Source organism: Carassius auratus, unplaced genomic scaffold, assembly GCF_003368295.1.
Source record: "Carassius auratus strain Wakin unplaced genomic scaffold, ASM336829v1 scaf_tig00005214, whole genome shotgun sequence".
NCBI lineage: Eukaryota > Metazoa > Chordata > Actinopteri > Cypriniformes > Cyprinidae > Carassius > Carassius auratus.
The window spans coordinates 965,877-991,268 of record NW_020523638.1 but is presented as its reverse complement, the minus strand read 5'-3'; the positions used below and the strand labels follow the sequence as shown (position 1 = coordinate 991,268).

The 25,392-nt window shown below is 36.6% G+C and overlaps 4 protein-coding genes across 5 annotated transcripts in view; 1 reads left to right on the top strand and 3 right to left on the bottom strand.

The window, feature by feature from the left end:
- LOC113070717 (vinexin-like) overlaps nucleotides 1-4,818 on the bottom strand; it is a 41,326-nt gene extending 36,508 nt beyond the window's left edge. Inside the window, exon 1 of one of the 2 annotated variants that reach the window (XM_026244123.1) lies at nucleotides 4,700-4,818. The gene's annotated coding sequence lies outside the window, so the exon portion shown is untranslated. Of the gene's footprint in view, nucleotides 1-1,603; nucleotides 1,684-4,699 lie in introns of those variants that run through there. The other variant, XM_026244124.1, reaches the window with a different exon arrangement.
- A 1,075-nt stretch (nucleotides 4,819-5,893) lies between these two features.
- On the bottom strand, nucleotides 5,894-10,549 carry LOC113070716 (E3 ubiquitin-protein ligase NEURL3). The gene is made up of 4 exons (XM_026244121.1): nucleotides 10,468-10,549; nucleotides 7,251-7,751; nucleotides 6,365-6,517; nucleotides 5,894-6,277 (listed from the first exon to the last, which is right to left on the bottom strand). The coding sequence occupies exons 1-4, from the start codon at nucleotides 10,484-10,486 to the stop codon at nucleotides 6,072-6,074; spliced, it is 879 nt and encodes a 292-aa protein (XP_026099906.1). The 5' UTR covers nucleotides 10,487-10,549; the 3' UTR covers nucleotides 5,894-6,071.
- Nucleotides 10,550-14,125: 3,576 nt separating this feature from the next.
- Nucleotides 14,126-17,858, bottom strand: LOC113070715 (uncharacterized). Its single transcript, XM_026244120.1, has 10 exons — nucleotides 17,393-17,858; nucleotides 17,166-17,294; nucleotides 16,923-17,045; nucleotides 16,577-16,815; nucleotides 16,266-16,409; nucleotides 15,737-15,951; nucleotides 15,362-15,629; nucleotides 15,115-15,275; nucleotides 14,682-14,920; nucleotides 14,126-14,572 (listed from the first exon to the last, which is right to left on the bottom strand). Exons 1-10 carry the CDS (start codon nucleotides 17,850-17,852, stop codon nucleotides 14,307-14,309), a joined length of 2,244 nt encoding a protein of 747 aa, XP_026099905.1. The 5' UTR covers nucleotides 17,853-17,858; the 3' UTR covers nucleotides 14,126-14,306.
- A 5,172-nt stretch (nucleotides 17,859-23,030) lies between these two features.
- nkx6.3 (NK6 homeobox 3) lies at nucleotides 23,031-25,392 on the top strand. Its single transcript, XM_026244053.1, has 3 exons — nucleotides 23,031-23,637; nucleotides 24,539-24,708; nucleotides 24,935-25,392. The coding sequence occupies exons 1-3, from the start codon at nucleotides 23,220-23,222 to the stop codon at nucleotides 25,163-25,165; spliced, it is 819 nt and encodes a 272-aa protein (XP_026099838.1). The 5' UTR covers nucleotides 23,031-23,219; the 3' UTR covers nucleotides 25,166-25,392.

Sequence of the window (25,392 nt, the reverse complement as noted above, 5' to 3'; positions counted from 1 at the left end):
CAACCAGACGAAAGGAGAGCAGAACACACTGTTCTTACACTGCTCTGAAAGTGGAGTGTGTGAGACTGAGAAAAGAGAAATAAATGGAGAGTGAATGATGAACTAGGAGTGGAGGCATGCACTTCTGTCTCCAGCAGCGAGCAGATATCTGTGTCTGCCAGTTTGATGATTACTGGACTGAAAGAACCTCATCAATCTCTTCATTATTTCTCTCTTTCTCTTTTTATTCTGTTGGACAAAGTTCAGTTCTGTTCTAAAGATACGTTATGACCAAACAAAGAGTAAGAAAGCACATCAAATGTACAGGTTTCTTTAAACCAGGGGTCTTTACTGCTGGAGGGTTGCCAGTTTTTTAATCTTTTTATAGCATTATAGCATAAACAAGTTGCTCCAGTCCTGACTAAATGTAACCAGCGGCTCAATGGATACTGTGAATGGCAGCTAAGCACTGCTGAACACGACTGGCGTGACTCAGTGTTGCGTAAGAGGAAGCTAGGTTTACCACAATGGTAAATATTTACTCTTGACAAGACCCAGACTGCACTGTTATAGATCTGATATATAACACTCAATAAAAAATAGTTTTTATAGGGATGCAGAGTCTTTGACCTCAACGCTTGAAGGTTCTGAAACACAGATGAGCTTCTGTAAATAAAATAGCAGCATACAAAACACAAGAGCAAGAAATGCATGTGTGTGTGTGTGTGTGTGTGTGTGTGTGTGTGTGTGTGTGTGTGTGTGTGTGTGTGTGTGTGTGTGTGTGTGTGTGTGTGTGTGTGTGAACTGCCAGAAGAACAAAGAACAAACTCTAGATGCTCTATTTTCAGTATATATAACAAATGGTTCTGCTGCAAAGTTGTTTGCTGGCACATATTTATTTAATTACTATTTATTTACGTATTTTGATTTTATCTTTTAAACAGTAAATTCAGCTGCCGACATGCACATATAAAGATGTGTGATTCTTTCTGCGTCTTTTATCGTTCTGCCACTGACTATCTTCAATTGAAAGTTTCCAATTTAGAGGCAAAAATAAAATCATTTCTGAACTTTGTAGTAGTAAACACACACACACACACACACACACACACACAAACAAACCATTTTTAAAAGTACTCAAATATTGAACAACTATTGTGATTTTCCTAGAATAAATGGCACTAAAAGCTACTGACTGACTGTGTCTACTGTAGGAATAAATGACTAGGAATAAATTGTCAAGCAGGCACATGGGAAACAGTGTTTGACAGGAATCTAGCAGATCAGGCTCAGGCCTAAGATACATAAATAAAAAAATCAGTTCTCTTTCATTCACACAAGCACTGAAAGTGGACTTGAACTTGAAGTATCTGGATTTGGCATTTCACACCCTGAAAAACCCTCACAGTCTGAGACCCAGCATGCATCTCCACAAATGTTACAGCAATATATATATATATATATATATATATATATATATATATATATATATATATATATATATTCATGTTCAAAATCACTTTTTCAAACCAACATGAAAGAGAGCAGCAGTGGAGAACAGAAGCATACAGTTAAGTAAAAGAGAGTCATGAAGTTTGAAGAGATCTACAAGATGGGTATTTACCGTGAGGAGACTTTTCTCTGGAATGAGCAGCGGTTCTGTTTCTGCTGGGAGGACGTTTGCAATGTACTGTGATTCTGTGACTCAGCCTTTGTGTGTGTGTGTGTGTGTGTGTGTGTGTTACTCTGGCTGTGTGTAATATCCCATTCTGGGCAAGCCAGGATCATACATAAAACTCTCTGTGCCTAACGAGTCCAAAGCTCTGTAATAGTTTCCATCCCATACTCACACACACACACACACACACACACACACACACACACATGCACAGCTGGAAATAATAGACGGTCCCATGCAGGCGGAGGAGAAAAACCCTCTTGTGTTAAAATCAAAAGAACAAATGAGTGCATTTCCCTTCCCACACACACAGATGGCCTGTTTGATCTGCAAATACATCAGTTCATTGTTCATTAGAGGACAGATGCTCTTTTTCTCTGTGTCTGACCTTCTATCATCTCAATTCTTCATGTCTGCTCTACCGGTCATTCAAACAATCACAGGTTGGAAACTTGCTTCCTTCGGTCCAGTCATACTGTCAGTAACAAAGCAACACACGTACATTGAATTTGAGATGTGCCCTCTGCTGGAGCATGAGATGTCCCACTCAAACACAGCACACATTCTGACTGTTTCCACAGGCAATGAGGTTCAGAGGCCCTTGTGTGCATTAAATGAAAGGATACTCAAACTGGGCTGACCGGCAAAGATTGGGCACTCCACATCAACATCAACCTAAAATTACTGTCTAAGGTTGCAAAGACAAATCTTGGCATCCGCCTGTTTTCCTTGAAGTGGTGATGTTAGATTCATGAATGAGTCAGATATATTCAATGAATTTAATGCATTTTAAAATGCCTGACAGACTGTCCCATATAAGCATATTTAAGGGTGTTGTTTTATATGACCACTGAGGAATTTTAACCAAAGTATTTTGCAGACATTTCATGAACACCCTAAAGAACTTGTGGGAAATGGGCATCCGATGTCCCCTTTAATAAAGTGACCGGTGAGTGTAAATATGGTATAACCCTGACTAAAGACTATATACTGTTTAGACCAGCACTGACATACTACAGACAATTATGTAAAAAAAGTAATCAGCTCATACAGAGATATTAAAACAAGCCTCTGTTGAAGAGCTAGTTTTGAAAAACCGAGGACAGAGTTGAGGTTAACTTTAAAATTGAGGTCAAACTGCTAAAACACAGACCGTGCCACTTCCTGAGAAACCCGTGGACTTGTTGGTAATAATTCTTTAAGTCGTTTTTGTCCAGTGATCTGTTAGATAAAACATTATTATAAAAAGTACTGCACGCTGCTGAAGAATCCTTTATCAGTTTAATTCCAGGTAAAGGTGGTTTGACGTAAACAAGATTATTTATCCCTATGTACACACACCACCCTCTTCCTCATATCTCCCAATAACAGGCAATTAACGGCTGACTGGGTCAAAAAAACAATCATTCATATAAATGAAGAGTCATTCAAGATGCTCAATTACTTTAAATACATTACCATTCAAAAGTTGGAATGGAGCAGCTATTATTCAAGTCAACTAGGAAAACCTCTTACATTATCATACAAAAACAATATTATAATAACAATGTGCTGATTTGGTACTTCAAAAACTTTTCTTATTATTATCATATAAAACTGATTGCACTGCTTAATTAACTCATTTTTAGGTGATCAATTATGATTATACTTGCATTTCTTGCAGGTCACTGTATGTGTTCTTGTTAGATTTTGACTATATTTTTATAAATGACCAAACAATATGTTTTTTCATCTTTCATAGACAAAGGCTGCATGACTGTCTTGAGAAAGAAAGCAAACTGAATCCAGCCAGCTTGTGGATGGCCCAGATGCACAAGAAGAAGATGGGGAGCACGTCAGGGTCTTTATTTTGAGGAACAGACTCCACTGGTGCTCAGCGCTGGACGCTTCATTGAACAGCACAAACCAAAAACACCAGCTTCATTTGTAACAGTCAAGAGAAGACTCTCAGGCAGATGCCATTGAAACAAATATATATATATATATTTTTATTTTGATAAATCTTATGCATGCTTGGATAATGAAATTACCAAATAAATGTTTCACACTTACAGGTGCTTCTCAATAAATTAGAATGTTGTGGAAAAGTTCATTTATTTCAGTAATTCACCTCAAATTGTGAAACTCGTGAATTAAATCAATTTAATGCACACAGACTGAAGTAGTTTAAGTCTTTGGTTCTTTTTATTGTGATGATTTTGGCTTACATTTAACAAAAACCCACCAATTCACCTCAACAAATTAGAATATGGTGATATGGCAATCAGCTAATCAACTCAAAACACCTGCAAAGGTTTCCTGAGCCTTCAAAATGGTCTCTCAGTTTGGTTCACTAGGCTACACACTCATGGGGAAGACTGCTGATCTGACAGATGTCCAGAAGACAATCATTTATACCTTTCACAAAGAGGTTAAGCCACAAACATTCATTGCCAAAGAAGCTGGCTGTTTACAGAGTGCTGTATCCAAGCATGTTAACAGAAAGTTGAGTGGAAGGAAAAAGTGTGGAAGAAAAAGATACACAACCAACCGAGAGAACCGAAGCTTTATGAGGAATGTCGAGCAAAAGCAATTCAAGAATTTGAGTGAACTTCACAAGGAATAGACTGAGGCTGGGGTCAAGGCATCAAGAGCCACCAAACACAGAAGTGTCAAGGAATTTGGCTACAGTTTTCGTATTCCTCTTTTTAAGCCACTCCTGAACCACAGACAACGTCAGAGGCGTCTTACCTGGGCTAAGGAGAAGAAGAACTGGACTGTTGCCAGGTGATCCAAAGTACTCTTTTTAGATAAGAGCATGTTTTGTATTTCATTTGGAAACCAAGGTCCTACAGTCTGTGTGCATTGAATGTATTGAATACACGTGTTTCAGAATTTGAGATGAATTACTGAAATAAATGAACTTTTTTTGACATTCTAAATTATTGAGAAGCACCTGTACAAACTGATTCCAAACTTTTGAATAGTAAAGTACATTATAAACTACTGTAAGACATACAGAACAGCCCAGACAGTGTTTAATAGTGACCCGAGGACACGTACCGCGCTGCACATCTGCTGTTGAACAGGATGTTTGTTTTCTTCATCAGACTGAGCTGCAATCTTCAGCTCTCTGTGTGTGATTCTCTGTCCCTCTCCCTGAGGCACTCTGCTTTGACTCAGTGTCTAAGTAAACCCTCCCTCACTTCTTTTTGTCTTCCTCGGGCTCTGTTCTGCTGTCCAAAATAAATATTTAACAGTCATCAACAACCAAAGGTCATGTCCCACTCACTCTCCCTCTCTGCTCCCCCTGTTTTTATTATTTTCCCACCCTTATAACTTAGTTTCTGGAGTGTATATGATTAAATGCTGATGGCCAACTCATTGGACTTGTTGCCCACTGCAGATACAAGGAAGAAAAACACCAAAGATCTGCATTAGACTTTGTGCATTTAATCATTTAACCTGCTCCAGTCTAAACTCAACAAAATGTTAAACATTTGGAGGACAGAATTAACAAATATCATTAATTTAAGAGAATTCTGAACTAGTTGTTTCAAATAAATATACAAAACCACGGCTACAGAAATGCAACAAATTTTAACTTTTAACTCAATTTTAACTCAAAAACCCTTTGTGACAACTAGCCCCGGTACTATTTTGAATGGTTTTATTATTATGTATTACCATTTCAGAAATTAGCATCAAAATAAGCATTTATTTTCTTCTGCATTTCTCAATATTCCCTGAAATCTTATGTATACTATGGTCTTAACATCTAGACTTTAATATCAAACAGGCAGCCATCTACGCAAATCAACTAAACCAAATGTAGCACTTTCACTTATTAGTACACACTGCATTTCTCAAGCCCAAATACGTGATTCTTCTTCTCCTATTTAAACTATATTGTAGAGGAAAAACACAAACACTTTTAAATTTAGACTTTCTCTGCAGCCCTGCAGTAAGATGAACACCGAGCATGACCATCGGGAAACATTTAATAAACAAACTATCAATGATAGTTTCTTAAGTTTTTGTTGTTGTTGTTGTTGTTTTGCTGCTGCTGAGTTTGTTTTCCTCTTCAATACTGACACCTGGCGGAAAAGTGCAGTAGCGCAAGACCTAAAATAAATCAAAGAAACTGTTCACATAAAATGTATTTAATACAAAATTAAAAACATTTACATACACATTTACATGACATACAGCATATTATTTACATTACAGATTTAGAAAACCTCAGCATATGTATAAACATACATTTAAAAATAGATAATCAATATGATTCTGAATACAAATATATCATCGCTCTGTGAATTTAATCGTAAGAGACTTAAATGAGTGTACAAAAAAATACAACATCTACACAGTGCAGTGACAGATCTGTACATTTCAGCTGCACTTATGGAATTAAAATACATTCAATATACATTCAACAAACAATATGGCTGTTAGTTGAACTGGGATGGACACTCATGGGACTGCTCAAGGGCTGACGGCACAGAGGACAGGTCCCAAACATCATGTGAACCCTCATCCCACACGGAGTACAGACACATTTATGACCGCAGCTCAGACGACAGTTTGCCACATCACTGTAACACACCACACACTCCTCACAGTCTGAAGCTTCATGATCTAAAGCAGGGAAAGAGATGAGTTTAGGTGCTGCATGTATGTGTGTTAGACCATAATATAGCTGCCGTGTGCTGGTCTGATTCTTACCCGTGTTATCAAGCTGATGGTTTCTCAGGTTTCTCTGTTCCAGCAAGCTCACGTGTCTCTCTCCTTCCTGCGTTCCTTTATTTTCAGTGAGTTTGATGTGTGTGTGAGCAGGACAGGACTTACTGGTGAAGATCCAGCGCTTCTTTTTGGAGCCTATTACACAAATAAACAGATCATATACGGTTAGGCAAAAACAACAAAAAAAAATCAACAACCAAGCTTATATTTATGATGAGGCTTAGGTGTAGTTTAGGTCGGGGGTTTTCAAAATAGAGGCCACAATGTATCCATGAAATCACTGAGAGGAAAAATATGATTCTAAAAAATTATTTTTAGATCAATGTCAATGTGCATTTAAGATACCAGTGGGTTTTTTTTTTTCAGTCAACATACTGTATTATTTCACTTTCAGTTTGAGTGTTTGAGTCAAGGTTAATACATTTATGATATGCTCATTCAGTCATTCACTAATTTTATGACAACTATAACCATTTGTTATGTACTACTTAGGTGTTGGGGGAGATAGAATATACCCCACAAGGATAATAAAACCAGACCTGTCTGTGTGTGTGTGTGTGTGTGTGTGTGTGTGTGTGTGTGTGTGTGTGTTGAAGGGATAGTTCATCCAAAAAAGAAACTTCTGTCATTTATTTGCTCACAAGTTGTTTCACACCTGTATGGGTTTATTTTGCTTTTCTTTTTCATAAATTGGAAGTCAATGGCTACCGTCAACTGTTTGGGTTCCCCAGATATTCTTCAAAATATCTTCTTTTGAGTTTAACATAAGAAAGAAACTCTTGAGGCTGGGTAAATATTGACCGAATTTTTATTTTTGGGTGAAGTATCCCTTTAACCGCCTCAGAACAGGACAGATCTGAATCCTCACCCAGCATCGTGACAGCCGTGGTCTGCCCGTACACGTCGATCATCGCCCAGAAGGGCCACTCGGGCTTCAGGGTTGTCGGTACCGTGTGTGTTCTTCCCTTGGAACATCGAATCCTCAGACTGCCGTTCTTCTTCAGCCAGAACTGAAGCTCTGAGCCGGGGCGACATAAGTGCTCGGGAACTAACACCGCCGCGTACAGAGGAGAGTCGGTCAGGTCTGGGATGGCCAGAGGGGGTAGAAGTGTGTCCTCGGGGGGAACATGAGCAAATCCCACCCGCAGTGCTCCGTGCCAGACTCCGTCAGAGCGCTCGACCCGCAGGCGCACCTTCTCCGCTCTCTCCACCGGCCGCGCGCTGAACGTCAGTCCGTGACAGAATGAAGTCACGTCCCTCGTCACCCGGCGGCCTCCGTCACTCAGCGTTATCAGACGACCTCTCACGTCTGAGTGGAAAGAAATCGCATCCAGGCTCCTCCGCGTGTGACACACACACCTTTCTTTCTCTGGAAGAAAAGTAAAGATAGAAATCTGGCATTAGAGATTCATTAAAGCGGCGTGGCTCTCTCTTTTGATTCATCTCTTTTGGGACTTCGGTGGTTAACGCGGGACTTTCCCGCGCGTCTGATTCGGGAATCAATCTTTTGAGCTGAAGCGGTTCAAACGACTCAAGAATCTAATAGATCCGTCAATGCCACAGTCTATGGTCAATCCACAATGAATTTACAACAAATTCGGTCTAAGACTTATTTGACATATTTACGAAGTGACAGTTTTACACACATTAAATAGAGTCAGCCAAAAGATTAAAAATCACATTTTGTAGTGTTTATTTGATGTAAATGCTAAATATATTTACGTTCTTATTGACAAGAATCACGTCTGGAACGACCTGAACTAAGGCACATAAAATGTCAATAAATACTCTTGTTAATACAATAACGGTATATTAATTATATTAATTGAGTTGATTCTTTGAAACGAATGGTTCGAACGAACCGATTCGTGGAACTTGCTGCTGGCCAACTCACTATGTTTATAGCCACTAGAGGCCGCCTACTGTCTAAATCATTATATTCGGAAAGTTACCTTCTGCATCACATTCAGATCACATCACACGTATAATCGGAAATATTATAAACGCAAAACTTACTTAAAATAAACTAAACTAAAATAAATATTACCTAAATAAATACACTCCAAAATTCCACGGCAAATAAAAGTTAGATATTTACACTATAATATAATAATAATTAATTAATAATATAATTAATTTATATATAATATAAATTAATGCATTAGATTAAATTGAATGCATTATTTTAAATTCTGGTTTGTTAACATTGTTATATATATATATATATACAGGGGCGATTCTAGGATTTTTTCAACTGGGGGGCACAAGAGGGGCCACGATTAATACAGAGGGGCCAATCTTGTGTTGTTTGAACTGTATATCCAAATCATTTCAAGAGTTCAGTAACCTTTAAAATCAGTAATAAACAGTGATACCCTATTATATTTTAATAGCAGTTATTCACTGCTCTAAATTAAAAAAAAATCTAATACAATTTGTATTAACTTTTCACTTTACAAAAGTGAAAGAAAAACTGTAATAAATAAAATTATCCAATGTATGAATAGTGTACAACTCACAAATAATAATAATATAATTTATTTATAATAGCCTTATATAATATATATATAATAGCCTTATTTATATAAATGCAGAATAACATTAATAATTCATAGAAATAAATACACAATTAATTAATATAACTAATATAAATTTAATATAATTTCATTATATGTTTTTGTTTATTATCCACATCCCATTCAATTTGCATAGCAGCAGTTGCAGTAAATTTGCATTGATGAATAAACAAAATCTACTTATGTCAAGGCTAATTAATCTTGAGCATATTGATTTAAAAATATCATATATCCATACTTTGTTAGAAAGCTCCTTGTTCAAAAAGGTAGCTTTAATTTAACATGTAAAATATGTGGATCTTATAAAACAGTTTAGAATAGCTTAATTAGTCCAGTGTTATTTTAGTATTAGTTATTTATTTTGCTGTTTAATCATGCATTAAATAATTATGTATGATTTTTTTGAGAATGTTTCTGGGTGTCATCAAATGACGTTTTGTCAATAACTTCTGTGAAGGGAGGGAGAGAGAGCTTTCCAGGGTGCAGACAGCAATCGCGGAGCACCATGGTGATTTAGAACGGCAACTGAATTTATTAGGAATCTACAGACGCAAATAGACTAAAGGTGTAGAAAAATAAAGACCTATATGTTTATTTTGGACTTTTTTTCACCACAAGTCTGAAAGAAGGCATGTTACTGAAGACAAACAGCCCCAAATCTCAAAATTGACCAGTAAAAAAAAACGATGTTTTTGCATGTGTCTCACGCATATAGACTTTAAAAAAAAAGTCTCAAGTGTGGAGCGTTAGATAAACATCATACGATTTGTTTCGTCACCTCACTTGAGTGAAAAAAGTCGCTAATCGACTGCATGATTCAGTAATGACTTTATTAGAATTGCTATTATAGTTTTTTTTAAACCATTGCTTTAAATTGCGTTGTTGCCTATATCGGCGCGTTCGGCCGAAAAAAAAAGTAGGCTAAATCGTAACGCAGTAAACCCCTTTTACATTCAGCATCAGAGGAGCATAGTAAATATAATGATTAGCATCTTGGTCTACTCTAGGAGATAACATCGTCATCGAACCTGGTCTGTCTAACACCGAAAGACGTTAACGTTAGTACCAAACACTTCTTGCACTGCAATAACTCACTAATCGAAAAACATAAGCTATTTAAAATAGGTGCTTTTTTCGTTGGAAAACAGCAGCTCGCTATTCTTGGTTCTCGTTGAGAAGCATCGCGACGCAATCATGAGTTATTTACTAAACTGAAAGATTATAATTTGAATTTGTGAGTGACAGACAAGTAGAAGGGTGGGGGCACACTGGGGGGCCAATCAGTTTTCAGGAGGGGCCAGTGCCCCCATGGCCCCTCCCCTGGCTACGCCACTGTATATATATATATATATATATATATATATATATATATATATATATTTTTTTTATAAAATACATTTTAACTTGCTAGTTAAAATGTTCAAATACAAATTTAACCCTCTTTCAAATTGACATCTCCTTTTTCTATAAGATATATTAAGTTTCCATTTGCAACTTTCATCATCTTACCTTTCTTCTTCTCTGTCATCTTGTTTTCTTAGACAGCTCTTAATATGTCTTCTTCTGTAGCTCTGTTTTTTTGTATATAAGTGGAAGAGGAATATTGGTTTTATAAGCAGGTGTTGTGGTTTAATGCTGAACATTTCTCCTGATAGGATGATGATAGAGGAGGGGACGATTGGGGGCGGAGCCTAGGAAGTTACCTTGGGGAAGACTCCGTTCGTCGGCAAGACAATTGACAGCTGTTGGACTTTTCTACTAGTCATAAAAAATTTTTGCCATATGTTTTTGTCCATACAAACTGGAAAACAAAAGAAAGCAGTTGGGTGATTCATTTAGTGCTTTCACTTTTCCTCTTTTTATTTATTTATTTATTTTGTTTGTTTGTTTGTTTAATCCATCTTTGATTTTTGTAATTTAAGAAACTGTTGTGCTTTCCTTACTATCATTGCAGAAATTCTGTCAATTCTTGAAATTCAAGAATACTCAGTTAACATTACATTTGTCAAGCAATGAGTAAAACTCTTTTTGTTTAAATTCTGTGTGAACTTTCACTTTTTCGATTTCAATGAGTTATCGAGCTGTTTTGTAAAAGTAAGCATATTTGCTGTGTCTAAAGGTAATAAGATAGGCCACTTTGTGTTTTGATGATTGCTGGGTTTAAAGCTGCTTGCATAAGCAGTCAACACACTGTATTATTATTTCACTTTCAGTTTGAGTGTTTGTGTCAAAGTTAATAAAGTACATTTATGATATGCTCATTCAGTCATTCACTCGTTTTATGACAACTATAACCATTTGTTATGTAATTATTTCAAAGGGTAAATCTAGAAATTATTAAAATATCTATTTTTTTTTTTTATTCAAGCTTACATTAAAGTTTATGCTGCATTATGATGTATTCACAGTAAGTTAGTTCTGAAAGTATTTGTTAAATACAAGAATTTATCAGGTAATACATAAAAACTAGTCAAATAAAACATGGTATTGAGAAGGCTCATAAAATGAAAGATTGTTTAGTAGTGTATAATTAACAGTGATTTTGCCTTTCTACTTGTTTTGTTTAAATTAATTTTTATTTAAGTTCCTCCTCACAAAAAATGATTGCAATTTTTTTGTCATGTGGTATCAGTTTCCTCGGGCAGAAACTTGAAACTGTCACGCATAAATTAAATACTTAATGAACATTCCATTTACACCCTTTACTATCAGGTGCACAAAACCAAGTGTAGAATTGTGCATAACAATTTAGGTGGACCGAAGTTGGTAGGAAAGAGCTTGCCCAAACCCAAACCTGAACTCCTATTGAACACATTTGGGATGCAGAGACTCCATCTGCCAAAATCAGACTTCACTGATATACTGTTGTGTCTAAATATATGCATCAGATCTCTGCAGCCTTTACTGGACAGTAAAAACTATAGCAACAAAGAGAAGATCAGTTCTGTATTAACAGCAATATTATTATTATTTTTTATTAAAAGCTCAGTGCACATACATGGATCAGTCACAATATTAAACCCACCTGCGTTATATGTTGTACATCCCCCTCATGCTGCCAGAACAGCTCTTATATGTCGATGCACTGCATCCTTGCACCAAAACCATTAGCAGCAGGTCCTGCCAGTTGAGAGGTGACACATCCATGGACTGGATGTTTTGGTCCAGCACCTGCCATAGATGCTCAATCGGGTTGAGATCTGAGGGATTTGGAGGCCAAGGCAATACTTTGAACTATTTGTCATGTTCCACAAACCATTCCTGTTTTTCAGCTATCTACAGCTACAGTATCTTCTGTGTGATCAGAGTAGACAGGTTAGCCTTAACTCCCTGCTTTGGGCACCCATGTCCCTGGTACTGGTTCACCAGTTTTGATAACCAATGCTTATCGTGAACATCTCACAAGACTTGGCTTTTGGGGGATTTTATATATATATATATATATATATATATATATATATATATATATATATATATATATATATATATATATATATATATATATAACAAACACACACACACACACACAAAGCATTTCTAATTTAGCTCATTGAGAACAGAACTGCTTTAGAGCTTTGCAATCAAGTTGCTACAGGTCAAGGGCACGTCTGTCAGTAAAACTACTGTGCCGTGCGAGTCAACAGAATGGATGCCTTCTAATGTTTCTTTATCATTATATGCAATCATGTGTTAGTTTCACTTCAGAAGATGTGAATGATGTTGTGAAAATTAGCCTACCTATTAAAATTTATTGATGTTGTCCATAAAATATACAGATTGTATTTATCTGTGAAGCTTATCTACAAAGATAAGCTCCATGAGTAAATAAATTTACTCGGCTATTAACAGAAGCTCAGTTCACGAATGTGAGAAAAGTTTCATGCATTTTGAGTGTGCATTCTGCAGTTGAATAGGATGTTGTTTTAATTTAAAACCTATAGCCTAATTGTCATATAAGTATATGCCTTATTGAAATATCAAAATATTAATAAGACTAACTCTATTCTTAATTAGTCTAGAGCTGTGGTTGACATAAAATCAGTTTCTAAAAGCTCGTCTTTCTTTTATTGCAATTCTTCAGGCATTTCAGGGAAGTCATGTGATGGTTTATCAAAATGAATAGTTTACTTATCTCGTGAGCCCTTGAAAGAGTGAAAACGGATTTATGTGAGTCATTAGATCTCAAGTCAGTAATTTTCCTACAGAATGAGCTTCATGGAATAGACTGCCTTTTAAGAGAAAGCGCCGCGGGTTACTGTTAAGGCTGGGAGGCATACAGCTCCGACCGGAGACGAACAAGGAAATTAATGTTCTACCTATTAGATTGTGATTTATTAACGTCTACACCTACCCAAACCCTAAACCTACCCCTTACAATGATCAAAAAATAATAATTATTGTTGTACAGTGTTACAAAAAATAAGCTATATCGATGTGCGCATGCCCAGTAGCCGCAGAAAACATAAGCGTCAACATGGATCACGTGTGCTACGTAAACCAATCACATTACAGCCTTGACAGTCATCATCGACTTCTCTAACAAAACACTTTTTTAAATATCATAAGTAGTTAATTCCAAAATGAAGATTTTTAATGGGAAACACATTGAGGATTAGCGAGCAATAAGCCGTTTCCTTGCAAAAGTAGTTTATTCGGCTACTGAAGCATCTCCTCTTTAGACATGGTAAGAAAAAAAAGCAAAACCACTGCTCAAAAAACGGTAGACAGTGTTACTGCACAGGTTTGTTGGGTAAAACTGGTTTACAGAATAAAGATTGACAGGTCCTATTCTCTTCGATCTGCAAATAGTCGTAAAATGCAACGTGACTAGTATGCAGCGAACTGAAAGTTATCAGGAACGTCGAAAGTTTATTGAGGATCGAAATGCAGTAAATCACGTGTTGATTTGTTCACGTACACGTACATATCTTACAGTTTGACGGAACATTGTTTTTTTCTGCTTGAAATGTTTTATAGACTTATGGTTATTATATTATTATGTTAACACTGTATGAAATCAATGTTGATTTGTTGAATCGTTCTTTTATCTTTAATCTCCTCCCCACCCATACCAGAGAAACACTCAGTTTATTTATTTCACAGTTTATTCAAGATGACTTAGTTGTATGAAAATCATAATAAAAAAAGTAATAGTTTTTTTTTCAACTATAAAAAAAATTTATCTGGCATCTTTATGTCAAAATATACAGAATATACAAATAACTGAAAGTAAGTGTTTCTTATGTAATGAAATATTAGAATAAATTATTAAATAAAGCTTATAAACATATGTAACTATATATTATGGATGTGACCATGCCCATTATAATGGAGAATTATATATAGGTTTATGTTCTCCCAAAAACAGCGGAGTCTCTGATTGATCTCAGGAGCATCCTGTAAAGTTCCACTTCATCTTTTACGACCCTGGGCAGGAACAATCCCATCATGCACGTGTTAGCATATGGTAGACGGCATCCACGCTGCTCTGGCTGGTAGAAGTGAATGCTGGGCTTATGGGAGAACCCAAGTGGCGGGACTTCATCTGCTCCGGTTATGAAAGCCAATATTTCCTCAAAATGCAAGTCATTTTCCGGACCTTTTGGTTTTTTATCTGTTGAGGGAAAATGATAAGCTTAACTCCAAATGAACTGTCAATTGCAAGCACACTTATGGACAAATATTTACAATTAATTTCACAGTTCATTCACTAGTTACCTCACCTTCAATCATCTGAAGCACCAGTTCCCAGTAGTGTATAGTCTCTTCCTCAGCCTCCTTGTTCTTGGTCCCTGATTTACTCCAGTGGATTTGGAATAAGTCTCTGAATGTGATTTTGGAAAGGGGCTCATGCATGTTGGTAAAGATGGGTAGAAACTCAACCCAATGAGTTCTCACCATATCCCAGAACTGTCCATAAGCATTCAGTCCCTGTGTGAACTGATGAATCATATTTGATGTTCTGTAAAAATAACACATGTTGTTAAATGCCCATTCTTGAATTTAAATAACACATTACTAAATAGGCCTATTAGCTCAAACAATCAGATCGTCTAGAGGACAAGAACTAACTGTCAAATGAGTGTTACTTTGACAAAAACATAGTTATTTTTATCATTTCATCTAGAAAATAAGAAAAAATTATGTTATATATACCTTAGATATATGTAGTGTCGAACTGCAAAGGAGTAAATCTTCGGAACATCTCGGATGGAAATTCCATGTCTGTATATTCCAAGGAAACCACAATCACAGATCCAGTCGCCCAGCTCTGTCTGCAGCCTCTGGAGATCTGCCGTTGTTTTGCATGATGTAATCTAAAGAAAGAAAGATAAAATGATTAGAGGTCTTGCAGTTAAAGAACGGTGGAGATGAATAGATTAATGAAGAAATGGATGGAAACCTTTTGCAGTTTGTCCTGAATGTCAGCATCTGGTATAAGGTGCCAGTCAAAGTCTACCAGTTGACATTCCTGGGTGCACATCAGCTGGTACAGGCAGGGGTCAAGAGATTTGAGTCCTGGCCCGCCATGAGCCACAGACCACGCAATCAGCTTCCCCGCCAACTCATACTTGTGTTCCTCCAGCGCCATCTGGTCATAGGTGAAGAACAGGTGTCCAGGCTGCCCCTCAAAGATGCCCAGAGAGCTCTGCACCTCCATCATCAGGATTCTGAGGCAGGGGTACAGGAGAAACAACAGATGTCAAACTGTGACATACAGAGCATGTTTCATATGTCAGAAAAGAAGAATATGTATTCGTCTTTGTATGAGGAATACCTGAAAAACTCTCTCCGTGGACCTCCACAGTCAAGAGCTCCCTCGCCATTAAACGTCACGAGAGGGGTTTTGGTCCAAGGGAAATTAGAGTTGGAAACAGAATCTTTAGCACTCTGCAGCACCTTGTTACGAGAAACCAAAACTGAAACATTCTCACTGCCACTGAGATGCATGTGCTGAAACTCTCTGAGCAAAGAGATAAAGTCCATGTCCTCCTGTTGAAGAGATAAACTAAATTAAATTTATGCATTTAGCAGACGCTTTTATCCAAAGTAACTTACATGACACTCAGTCTAACAATTTTCCTAACATGTGTTCCCTGGGATTCAAACCCGTAACCTTGCGCTTGTTACCGCAATGCTCTACCACTTGAGCTACAGGAACAGTAACTAGACAAGACATAAATAATGCCTTATGCTTTCTTACCAATCTAAATGTCAATGCTGTACACCAGTTTAAGGTGTATGTAAAACTTGTGTGTATTTCTGTGTAAAATAATATGAAAGCACATCATAATAAATAGCATTACCATTGAAGAGTTTCGGCTTGAATCTGACAGAAAGCTGCTGGTTGAAGTCAGACGGTGTCTCTGTTGTGCAGGAACAGGTGGAGGAGAACGTGATGGTGAGAAAGCATTTGCATACATGACTGATGATCTTGTGTTGGTGGTCATCTGTGAACAATTAATAGCGCAGTTTAATTGTTTGGTCTTGTCAAGTAATTGTCAACTAGCAGGTTCAGGTGCAAAAAAAAAGTGCCTTCAAAGAACAGTCATGCTTAAAAATTCACCTTAGTTTATTAATTATTTGTTAATAATTAAATGAGAATTTCCTACTTTACCTCATTTAGAATAATGTCTGTCTGAGGAACTATATAAAGTATGTTGTCAGCCAGCTCCTTTTTTAGTTTCTTGAGAGTGTCTGAATGTAATCTGCAAAGTCGTCCACGTTTATCAGTCTTTGCAAAATGGAAACCAATCGCATCCAGGTCGACCAAAGGATATCTGGAGCAAATGAAGAGATTCAGCTCTCGCCAAGTCCAGTTTAGATCCACCCCTCTTGACTCCTGAACAGATATGCCTAAAAAAAGCAAACACAGAAAAACGTTCAAATTGGTGTTGATTATACTATAGAGAACTGTCATTGCTGGTGATGTATTTTAGGCTGAAAGGAGCCTGATAATGTACCTAAACCAGCTCTTGTGAGTTCTGAACTTTTTCTGGGGCTTGGGATGGTCGTCTGATTGGCATATTGTACGAGAAAGAGACTCGGTTTCCAGTAAGATGATGTTTTCTGGACCTTTCTGGATTCTAAGGATAATGGAATCAAGGTCAATGATAACACTCCACTAGATACTAAAACTACAGAGATGAAAGTCGTTTAATAGATGATTCTTTTTTGAAGTTAGTGTCTTAAGAAACCATTCTCACCTGCTTTTTGGTTATTACTATGCTCTTCCTCTGATGTTTGTCGCTCGACCGCTCTTGCTGGCCAGTTGATGCCAGAACTACTGTCTTCAGGACAAACTGGGCATGAGGTTCGACTGCCCCTCCTTGATCCTACAGCACATTCAACAGTTTTACAAAAGATTCTATGCATTTTAACATATTCAAGTAGCAGTTCAGACAACTGAAATGAGTTATTTTCTCACACTTACTCAGAAGGCGGACGGCGCTTGTGCTCCCGTACAGATCAATGAAAACCCAAAGCGGATTATTCAGGTTAAGTCCTTTTGCTTTGAGGTAATATTTCTCCCCACCTATCTCTTGCACAATAACCATGCCTGCATAGTTTATCCAAAACTGAATCTGTACACCGCACCTAGACAAGTCCTCAGGTACTGGCACAACACAGTATCCCTGTGCGTCCCTGAGGTCTGGTATTGAAGTAGCTGGTAAATTGTTTCTTTGTGGGCAGATGTTGGTGAAACCCACACGAAGAGCTCCATCCCACTGCGAGGTGCAGTCCTCAATATGCACACACAGCTTTTCTTCCACTTTAACAGTGCGGCTGAGAAACACCAAACCGTTCAGAAAGGACGAGGTGTCTCTGGACGCGAGTTGTCCTCCTTGGCTGAGGGTCACATTTCGGCCTGTCAGGTCCTTATTGAAAGTCATCGGACCAAGACAATATACAAATTAATATTACAGTGAGTCTGACAAACCAATGAACCTACATTATATGAGGCACCTTTATGTTAGTATGACCGATTATACTCACTCATTGTTGGTTTGCTTCATGAAATCCAGCAAAAGTTGCTATGGTAAACACAGCTGAGACTGATTTGTGACTCTGGCTTTTAAGATCCAAGTAGAGTGCCGCAGAGCACAAAAGCCTGTTTGACTAGTTGCACTCGTGAGGTTCAGAGAAAGGAAAAGGGGATGAGCTTGCATGCAGGTGGAGCAGAGTGAGGGAAATTACAGGCTGACTGATGTTTCTGGATTTTCCATACAACTAATTGCATTACAACAATTGTTTCCCAAATGCGGTTTCTTTAAGTTTCTTTTTCTAAGAAATGTGCCTGTGTGAAATTAGATGGAGCAAGAGAATCTCCTAAAAACGTTTGAGATCATCACATCACATTTAACTGATTCAATTTAGATGTATTTATTGTTTAAATCTTCAATTTAAATCCAAATGTTAAATATTATTTGTATATTTAAATCTGAAACATAAATCTAAAATTTTTTTTTTTTTTACTTTTTCTTCCGTTTATTTTTTGAATACTGAAATTGGATTTAAATGCAAAACGAAGCAAAATATATGACTGTTTAAAATTAAATTTTAAGTCTTTTATTCTCATGTGGGAAATTATACCACCAGATCTTCAAAGTTCAAGCCATCACTCCCTTGGAAATAATTCCTTCTTTCCATATTTTTTTTTTTTAGAAATGTGTGAAATGACTCGTGTAATTATTTTAATTAATCTGTGGATTTATGATTGTTGTTTTGTATTGTCTGTTTATAATGTGTTTTGTGTCTGTGTGTTTTTGGGAAATTTTGTTATGGCCATCTTGGCCAAAAAATTTTTTTATAATCTCAATGGGACCTTCCTTGAAAAATAAAGGATGGATAAATAAATAAATAAACACAAACGTTCCCTTACACTAGTAAATATGCTATTTTAAAGTTCAAGAAAAAGCTGGAATGGAATGCAGAAGACATATGGACTGACTTTAAAGAACTCAGATTAATCTCTAGTTCATCTGTGTACATTTCTGGGAAATGTAGACAGACATGCATATTTTTTATAATCTCAAAATCTTTAGAGAAAACATGCATATCTGCTTCTGACTGGAAAGCACCTTGTTTCTAGTTGATGATTCAATTTATGGCTATAATACAACACTATAACCTAGTCATTTATTAATAAATGCACTTCTTACAGCTCTAAAACCTTTTTTAATTGCATGAATTATTAAAACAACATGATTTTGGTTATATCAGCGGTATATTATTTGTGTAATATTGTTTGGGACACAGTTTCAAATAATGAACAAAAGTGTAAAGGGGTTAAATTCTTGTAAATGTACTTTACTGACCATTTTTTGCTATTTGCTGTAATGCTTCAAGATACAATGTATGCTTGAGAATAACAAAGACAGTCAGCTTTTGATTAACCAGTAAGATCATTTTTGTTTTGCAGATCAAAACAATTTCTAAATAAAGCTACAATTGATAGCTTAAAGAAAGACAAACTTTGGATTACTGATGAGAACAAGGCATGTGCTGAATAGTGCCATGACTGGTTTTTAAGAAAACAAAGATCTCAAACATTGTATTATTCTTTTGATGTTTCAGGGTTTCAAGCAACAACTACTTTTCTCTGAAATCATAACAAACCTAGAAATAGCAGGTCGTCATTTAAAAACCTCCTGAGATCCATGCAGAGCCCATCCCTGTTTTGTTTTCTGAACAGTATGTGTAATGTATGTGGCAAGAATACTGTCATAACGAAAGCAAAAGTATGATGACATCTCAAAAGAATTTGACTTGTTTTCTTTCAACATCTGTTTAGTTTTATAACCTTTTAGACAATAATATGCATAAATCACAAGAACTTGACACAATAATAAAATCTGTAAAAAAAATATATATATATATATATATATATATATATATATAAAAAAAAATTAAAAGAAAAAAAAGAAAAGAAATCTGAACTGAATAAGAAACTAATTCATGTTCTGTAGCATAGGTTCTGTAGAATGTTTTCATTGTTATCACATAATCGCTTCTTTCTCCTGCGAAACAATGCAATGGATCAACAAGGCTGATGAAACACGCGGAAACTGATCAACAAAGATAAAACATGCCTGGCATGAGGGAGAAGATCTACCTGCTGTCAACAAACCAAATCAAATATAGCTAACTATATTTTTACTATATAAATAATTGCTGTGGACTTAATATGAGCATAAAAGCTCAGTACCTATTTTATTTTTGTATTTTAAAATTCAATATACATGGAATACCCAAAATATACAACCTGAGCAGACTGTGGTACACTAACCCACAATGCATTGAGCTTCTGAACCTCCATTTCAAGCTTGAAGGATGAACAGGATGTCACATTATAAAGTCACAATTGTTTGTGATATTTTTTTGATATAAATATTTTTCAAATATTTGTTTTTTGCACGCATTCGGTCAATCATTAAGACACATTTACACAAAACTGCATTAAAATTGTCAAATATTCAGGCACCACTAGCTGAAATAAATGCCGTGTGTGCATAATGCCGTTTTTGCAGAAAGCTTTATCATTGCATATGGTTTTGTGCAGTATGCAGTCACCAAGTGTCAGCTTACACAGACACTAATTGCAGTGTTTAACAGATTTACACACAAGTGGAATTCTTGCCGTGCTTTCTACATGTCCACCAAAGGATATCAAAAAGTGTAGAGTTATCATCTACTTTCAACACTCATTTCATTCCTTTCTGCAGAATAATGGACATGTTCACACACAATCTGTGGAAATCCAGGCTCTGCTGGAACTTTAACCCTGTCATTCATTTGACAGAAGTTGCAACAGCTTTCTACAAACACTTGTCAGTGTGTGTGTGTGTGTGTGTGTGTAAAAATCCAGTACTTTCCAAAACTATAAATCCCCCACAGAAAGCCCAGATGAATAGATAGTGCTTAGTTGAAGAAGCACACTGATCAGAAGAAATGAGAGATACTGTCACCTGTTAACAACAATGTAACTGTTTTAACTATATGTCCCTTTCTCCTGAGTTTATGTAAAACTACATATTATTATGATATAAAGCCTAAAAGTGAACAGAGAGACTGGTTTCATTTGATTCGATTACATCTCTTTCTATGAATGTATCTTAACACAAAGACAAATTCAAGTTTAGACAAGTTTAGCAGCTTGATTTGTCTGCTGATGACAGACTGGCAGTTGTTTATTAAGCATTGACGACCCGATTTTAGATTCATCTTTGCATATGGCATCTGCCAGTGATGAAACAGAACAGCAAGACATGAAATAAAAGCACATATTAGCCTACTGGTGTTAGGACACATTACTTTACAACTGTAGTGGTTTATTTAATTACACACTTGCATTACTCATGCTAGGTCCTTGTGTCTTGCACTGAATAAGGGATTGTCAATAGGTTTGTAATAAGGAGATTGTTGATCTCTGACATCAAGACTATCATCTATCGCCCTCTACAGAGGGAATCAGGTTAAAACAGGCCAAACAATAAAACACAATTAGGGAACTTTGTAATTTAACGCTGGTGGTTTCCTTTATGAAACCTATATATTTCAATGCATTATAGCAGGGTTTCTCCAACTTGGGTTTGTGAGGTAACTGCAAGTGGTTCGTGAGCTGATGAAAAGCTAATAATGAATCAAATCTTAAAAATGTAATATTAAAATAAAAAAACTAAATACAATTAAAACAAAACACTTACTAAAACATATTGCAGATTTGAATTGTTTTCCTGCATGTGACTGTTTTTCATGTCACCTGACCAACATCAGAGAACAATGAACATGTAAATGTTGTTAAATTGTTATTAATAATTAATGCATCACAGCAACCATCAAATATGTTTAAATATATATATATATATATATATATATATATATATAAATATATATATATATATATATATATATATATATATATATATATATATATATATATATATATATATATATATATATTAATTAGTTATTTTTACTAAGCATAACAAAAATCTCTTTTTTGGCTATATTTTTATTTTACCATTTAAACCTATTTATACATCAGATAAAGATTTCAACTTTTCATTTCAAAGTAAAGGTCATACATTTCAATAACACCTTCAAGTCATGTCTTTGTGATTATTATTATTATTATTATTATTAAGGAAAACATATTCTAATGCATTAATATTTTTCATTCCTCATAGAAAAAAATCTGCCCAACAGCACTGGTGAATGCTTGTTTAAAAAAAAAAAAAAAAAAATTATGCATGAACCTAGACATAATCGATAGCACTGAACAACCTGCAATTGTAAAACCCCTTCATGTGCTGGACAGAATATCAAACAATCTAAGACCAGAGACTCAAGGGCAATGTCTAAGGTCAGACACAATAACTTTTCATTTCTGTCGATCCTTCGTGACATATTGCATCCTACTATTCTAATCATTACATTATCTTTGTGCACTTGTTACTTTTAAGTGCACAGATAATAAATTGGCAAACAACCACCTCTAATGAAATTAGATTAAACCTTAGATGTTTTCCCAGACCTTTGTTGGCTATTTGTTGACAATTTTGAGGAATTAGGCAAGAGAGATGGAGATCTTGCACTTGTTCTTCTGGTTTTAATAAATGGCAAAGCTGATCTTCCAAAATGCTACAATCATAATGTAGGAAAAGACATTGTAAATACATTCCCATTGACCATACAAGATGACAAAAATCCCATTTCCTTGTGTTGAGCTTACTAGCTGCCCCTGCACAGCCACGGCAGACGCCCCATTAAAAAGCAACTTATTACCCAGACTTTTTAAAAAACTATTAATCTGTTGACAGCCAATCAAACGCTGTCCTGCTGCGAACAGACCAATGAAGAGACGGGCACATTGAGTGCTCAACCAATCAAGGCAGGCCATTCTAATTCTGTCCATCATTATGAAGAAAGTGCCACAGCGGTCTAAGGTACATCTTATTTATGACCTGCAACCAGAGAGCCAGTGGTGGGACATTTGTCTGTGAAAGTGAGAGTGTTCACTTTGGAGATCCATTATGGACTAGTTAAAGAGTCGAGAAGAGGAAATAAAAACACAGACTCTTACCTGATCTTTGAGACATCTCGGGGGTGATGTGGAAATACTCCAGATTATCAAACAGAAAGTTATCAGGTTAGGGTGAACTCGGACTAGACCCTTCGGAGTACTTGATGTCAGGACTTTGGTCTTGAATCACCATCATCATCGTCTTTTGAAGCAGAAGAAGTGCAGACTGGTGTCCATGGAGTCCAATATTTCAGGGTCCTTCCTCTTCAACAACAGCTTGAACCAGTTCCCCTCAGACATCAAGGCCCCGGTGTGCCAGTACTCCATTCCCAACTCCTTCTACAAGCTCAGCCCGGCCCACATCAGCTCTCAGCTCCAGGCCGGCACGCCGCATGGCATCAGCGACATCCTGAGTCGGTCCATGGTGGGCGGCCCGGGAACCCCTGCGCTGCTGTCCGGGTACCCCTCCATGAGTGGCTTCGGGACAGCCGTGCCCAGTCCAGGGGTGTATTATAACCGGGATTACGCCCCATCGGGACTGAACAGTTTCTCTAAACCCGGAGTCGAATGTTCGGGTCTGAAGGGTAAAGGCAGCAGCTGCTGGGTGGACGGAGGGTACGAGTGGAGAGGAGCCAGACAACAGTGTCCCAACAGTAAGTCTGAGAAATAAGTGCATTTGATTTGGAGCATCACCAACACATTGACTTTCACTATACTAATTTAGTACATTTATCTTTTATCAGTAAGAATAGCAAACAGAAGAAAAAACATTACGTTTTCCAATTAAGATTGTATTTAAATCAGAATATCAGTACAGTCAGTGTGATATTATTAGTGCACATAAAATTGACTGTATATGATGTAAAGTTAAATGAAAGTTTACTGTTTATCAGTAAATAAAATATATAATGTGATAATTTAATAATAACAAAATCCAAAGAGTTAGTTATTTGTTACATTCAGCAAAAATGTAAAAAAAAATATATATATTAAAATTAATAAATCAGTGTGATATTATTATATAAAATTGGCTGTTTGTGGTTTAAATTCATTTGAAAAGAAGAGTTTAATCATTCAATGAATCTTTTTGAACAGTTAATTATTTTAAGCTTTAAATGCAAAAAAAAATGATATTAAAATTATCTTTAAATATATTAAAATAATTATATGTATACAATATAATAAATATGCTAAAATTTAACATTTTTCATACAAATTTGATAACTATGAAAAATAAAACTTTAAATTATTCAGTATAATTCCTGGTGTTTCTTTCATGATAAGAAAGTTTCATGTGATTCTTCTTTTTCATCTAGTTTCAGCTGACACATTTTAAACAAACTGTTTCCAACATAAAATGTAAATGTCAATATACATTATAATATTTAATTATGTTTCCATTTGACCAGTTTATGCATCATCTACTGTAAAAACTGGTTCTTGGAGTCATTTCTCACAGAGTTATAAATAAAGCACAGAAGCTGAGATGAAAGTGTCAGCAGATGCAGGTGTATCTGTGATGCCCAGGTGTGTGTGTGTGTGTGTTCTCTGTAGACGGCGGGCATCACACTGAGACTGTGGGGAAGAAGAAGCACACCAGACCCACGTTCAGTGGACACCAGATCTTCGCTCTGGAGAAAACCTTCGAGCAGACCAAGTACCTGGCAGGACCAGAGAGAGCCAGACTGGCATACTCACTCGGCATGACCGAGTCACAAGTTAAAGTAAGATAACATACTAATGCATTTGAGCACTATTCAATATAAAACATACAAGGTTAACTTATTAATTGAAGCATCCTAACTTTGCTACAGTAGTTAGAAAGCTAAACACAAGCAGGTTCTGTCTACATTACTGACATTTAAACACTTTATGATAAGAATGAATGTGTTTATTTTGATGATCTGTGATGAGTGTTCACAGCACGTGCGTGTTTGTGTTTCCTCTCAGGTGTGGTTCCAGAACCGGCGCACAAAGTGGCGGAAGAAGAGCGCGACCGAGCCCAGCTCCACACAGGCCTCGCGCGGGGAGAGCGGAGGAGACGGCTCGGAAAACGAGGTGGAGGACGAGGAGTACAACAAACCGCTGGACCCCGACACGGACGACGAGAAGATCCGACAGCTGCTGCGCAAACACCGCAGAGCTTTCTCCGTCCTGCGCCTGGGACCGCATCACATCTGAGGAGAGCTCGCGCTCAATCACGAGCGACACACGCGCTACATAAACAGACGAGAGGCCTCGAACTACACACACAGTAATATAGAGGCGAACCGATCTCGGTAACACTTTCTATGAAGTCGATTTCACGTTTCCACCATTTTTGCATAGGAAGAAGATGCAGAAAGGATGACAAAAGTTAACCATGCCATTAAAAAGCCCACTGGTGTTTTACTAGTACAAATGTAAAC

Bases quoted from the DNA above. Each gene is read 5' to 3' on its own strand.
- LOC113070715 (XM_026244120.1), bottom strand. From the start codon at position 17,852: ATGACTTTCAATAAGGACCTGACAGGCCGAAATGTGACCCTCAGCCAA. The intron at 15,952-16,265 runs GTAATGCTATTT...TCTCTTCAACAG, and splicing joins CAAGCCGAAACTCTTCAATG to GAGGACATGGACTTTATCTC. The intron at 14,573-14,681 runs GTGAGGTAACTA...TTCCCTCAACAG, and splicing joins GGTGCTTCAGATGATTGAAG to ATAAAAAACCAAAAGGTCCG.
- LOC113070716 (XM_026244121.1), bottom strand. The intron at 6,518-7,250 runs GTGAGGATTCAG...TTTGTGTAATAG, and splicing joins CACGGCTGTCACGATGCTGG to GCTCCAAAAAGAAGCGCTGG. The intron at 6,278-6,364 runs GTAAGAATCAGA...TCCCTGCTTTAG, and splicing joins CCATCAGCTTGATAACACGG to ATCATGAAGCTTCAGACTGT.
- nkx6.3 (XM_026244053.1), top strand. From the start codon at position 23,220: ATGGAGTCCAATATTTCAGGGTCCTTCCTCTTCAACAACAGCTTGAAC. The intron at 23,638-24,538 runs GTAAGTCTGAGA...TGTTCTCTGTAG, and splicing joins CAGACAACAGTGTCCCAACA to ACGGCGGGCATCACACTGAG. The intron at 24,709-24,934 runs GTAAGATAACAT...GTTTCCTCTCAG, and splicing joins TGACCGAGTCACAAGTTAAA to GTGTGGTTCCAGAACCGGCG.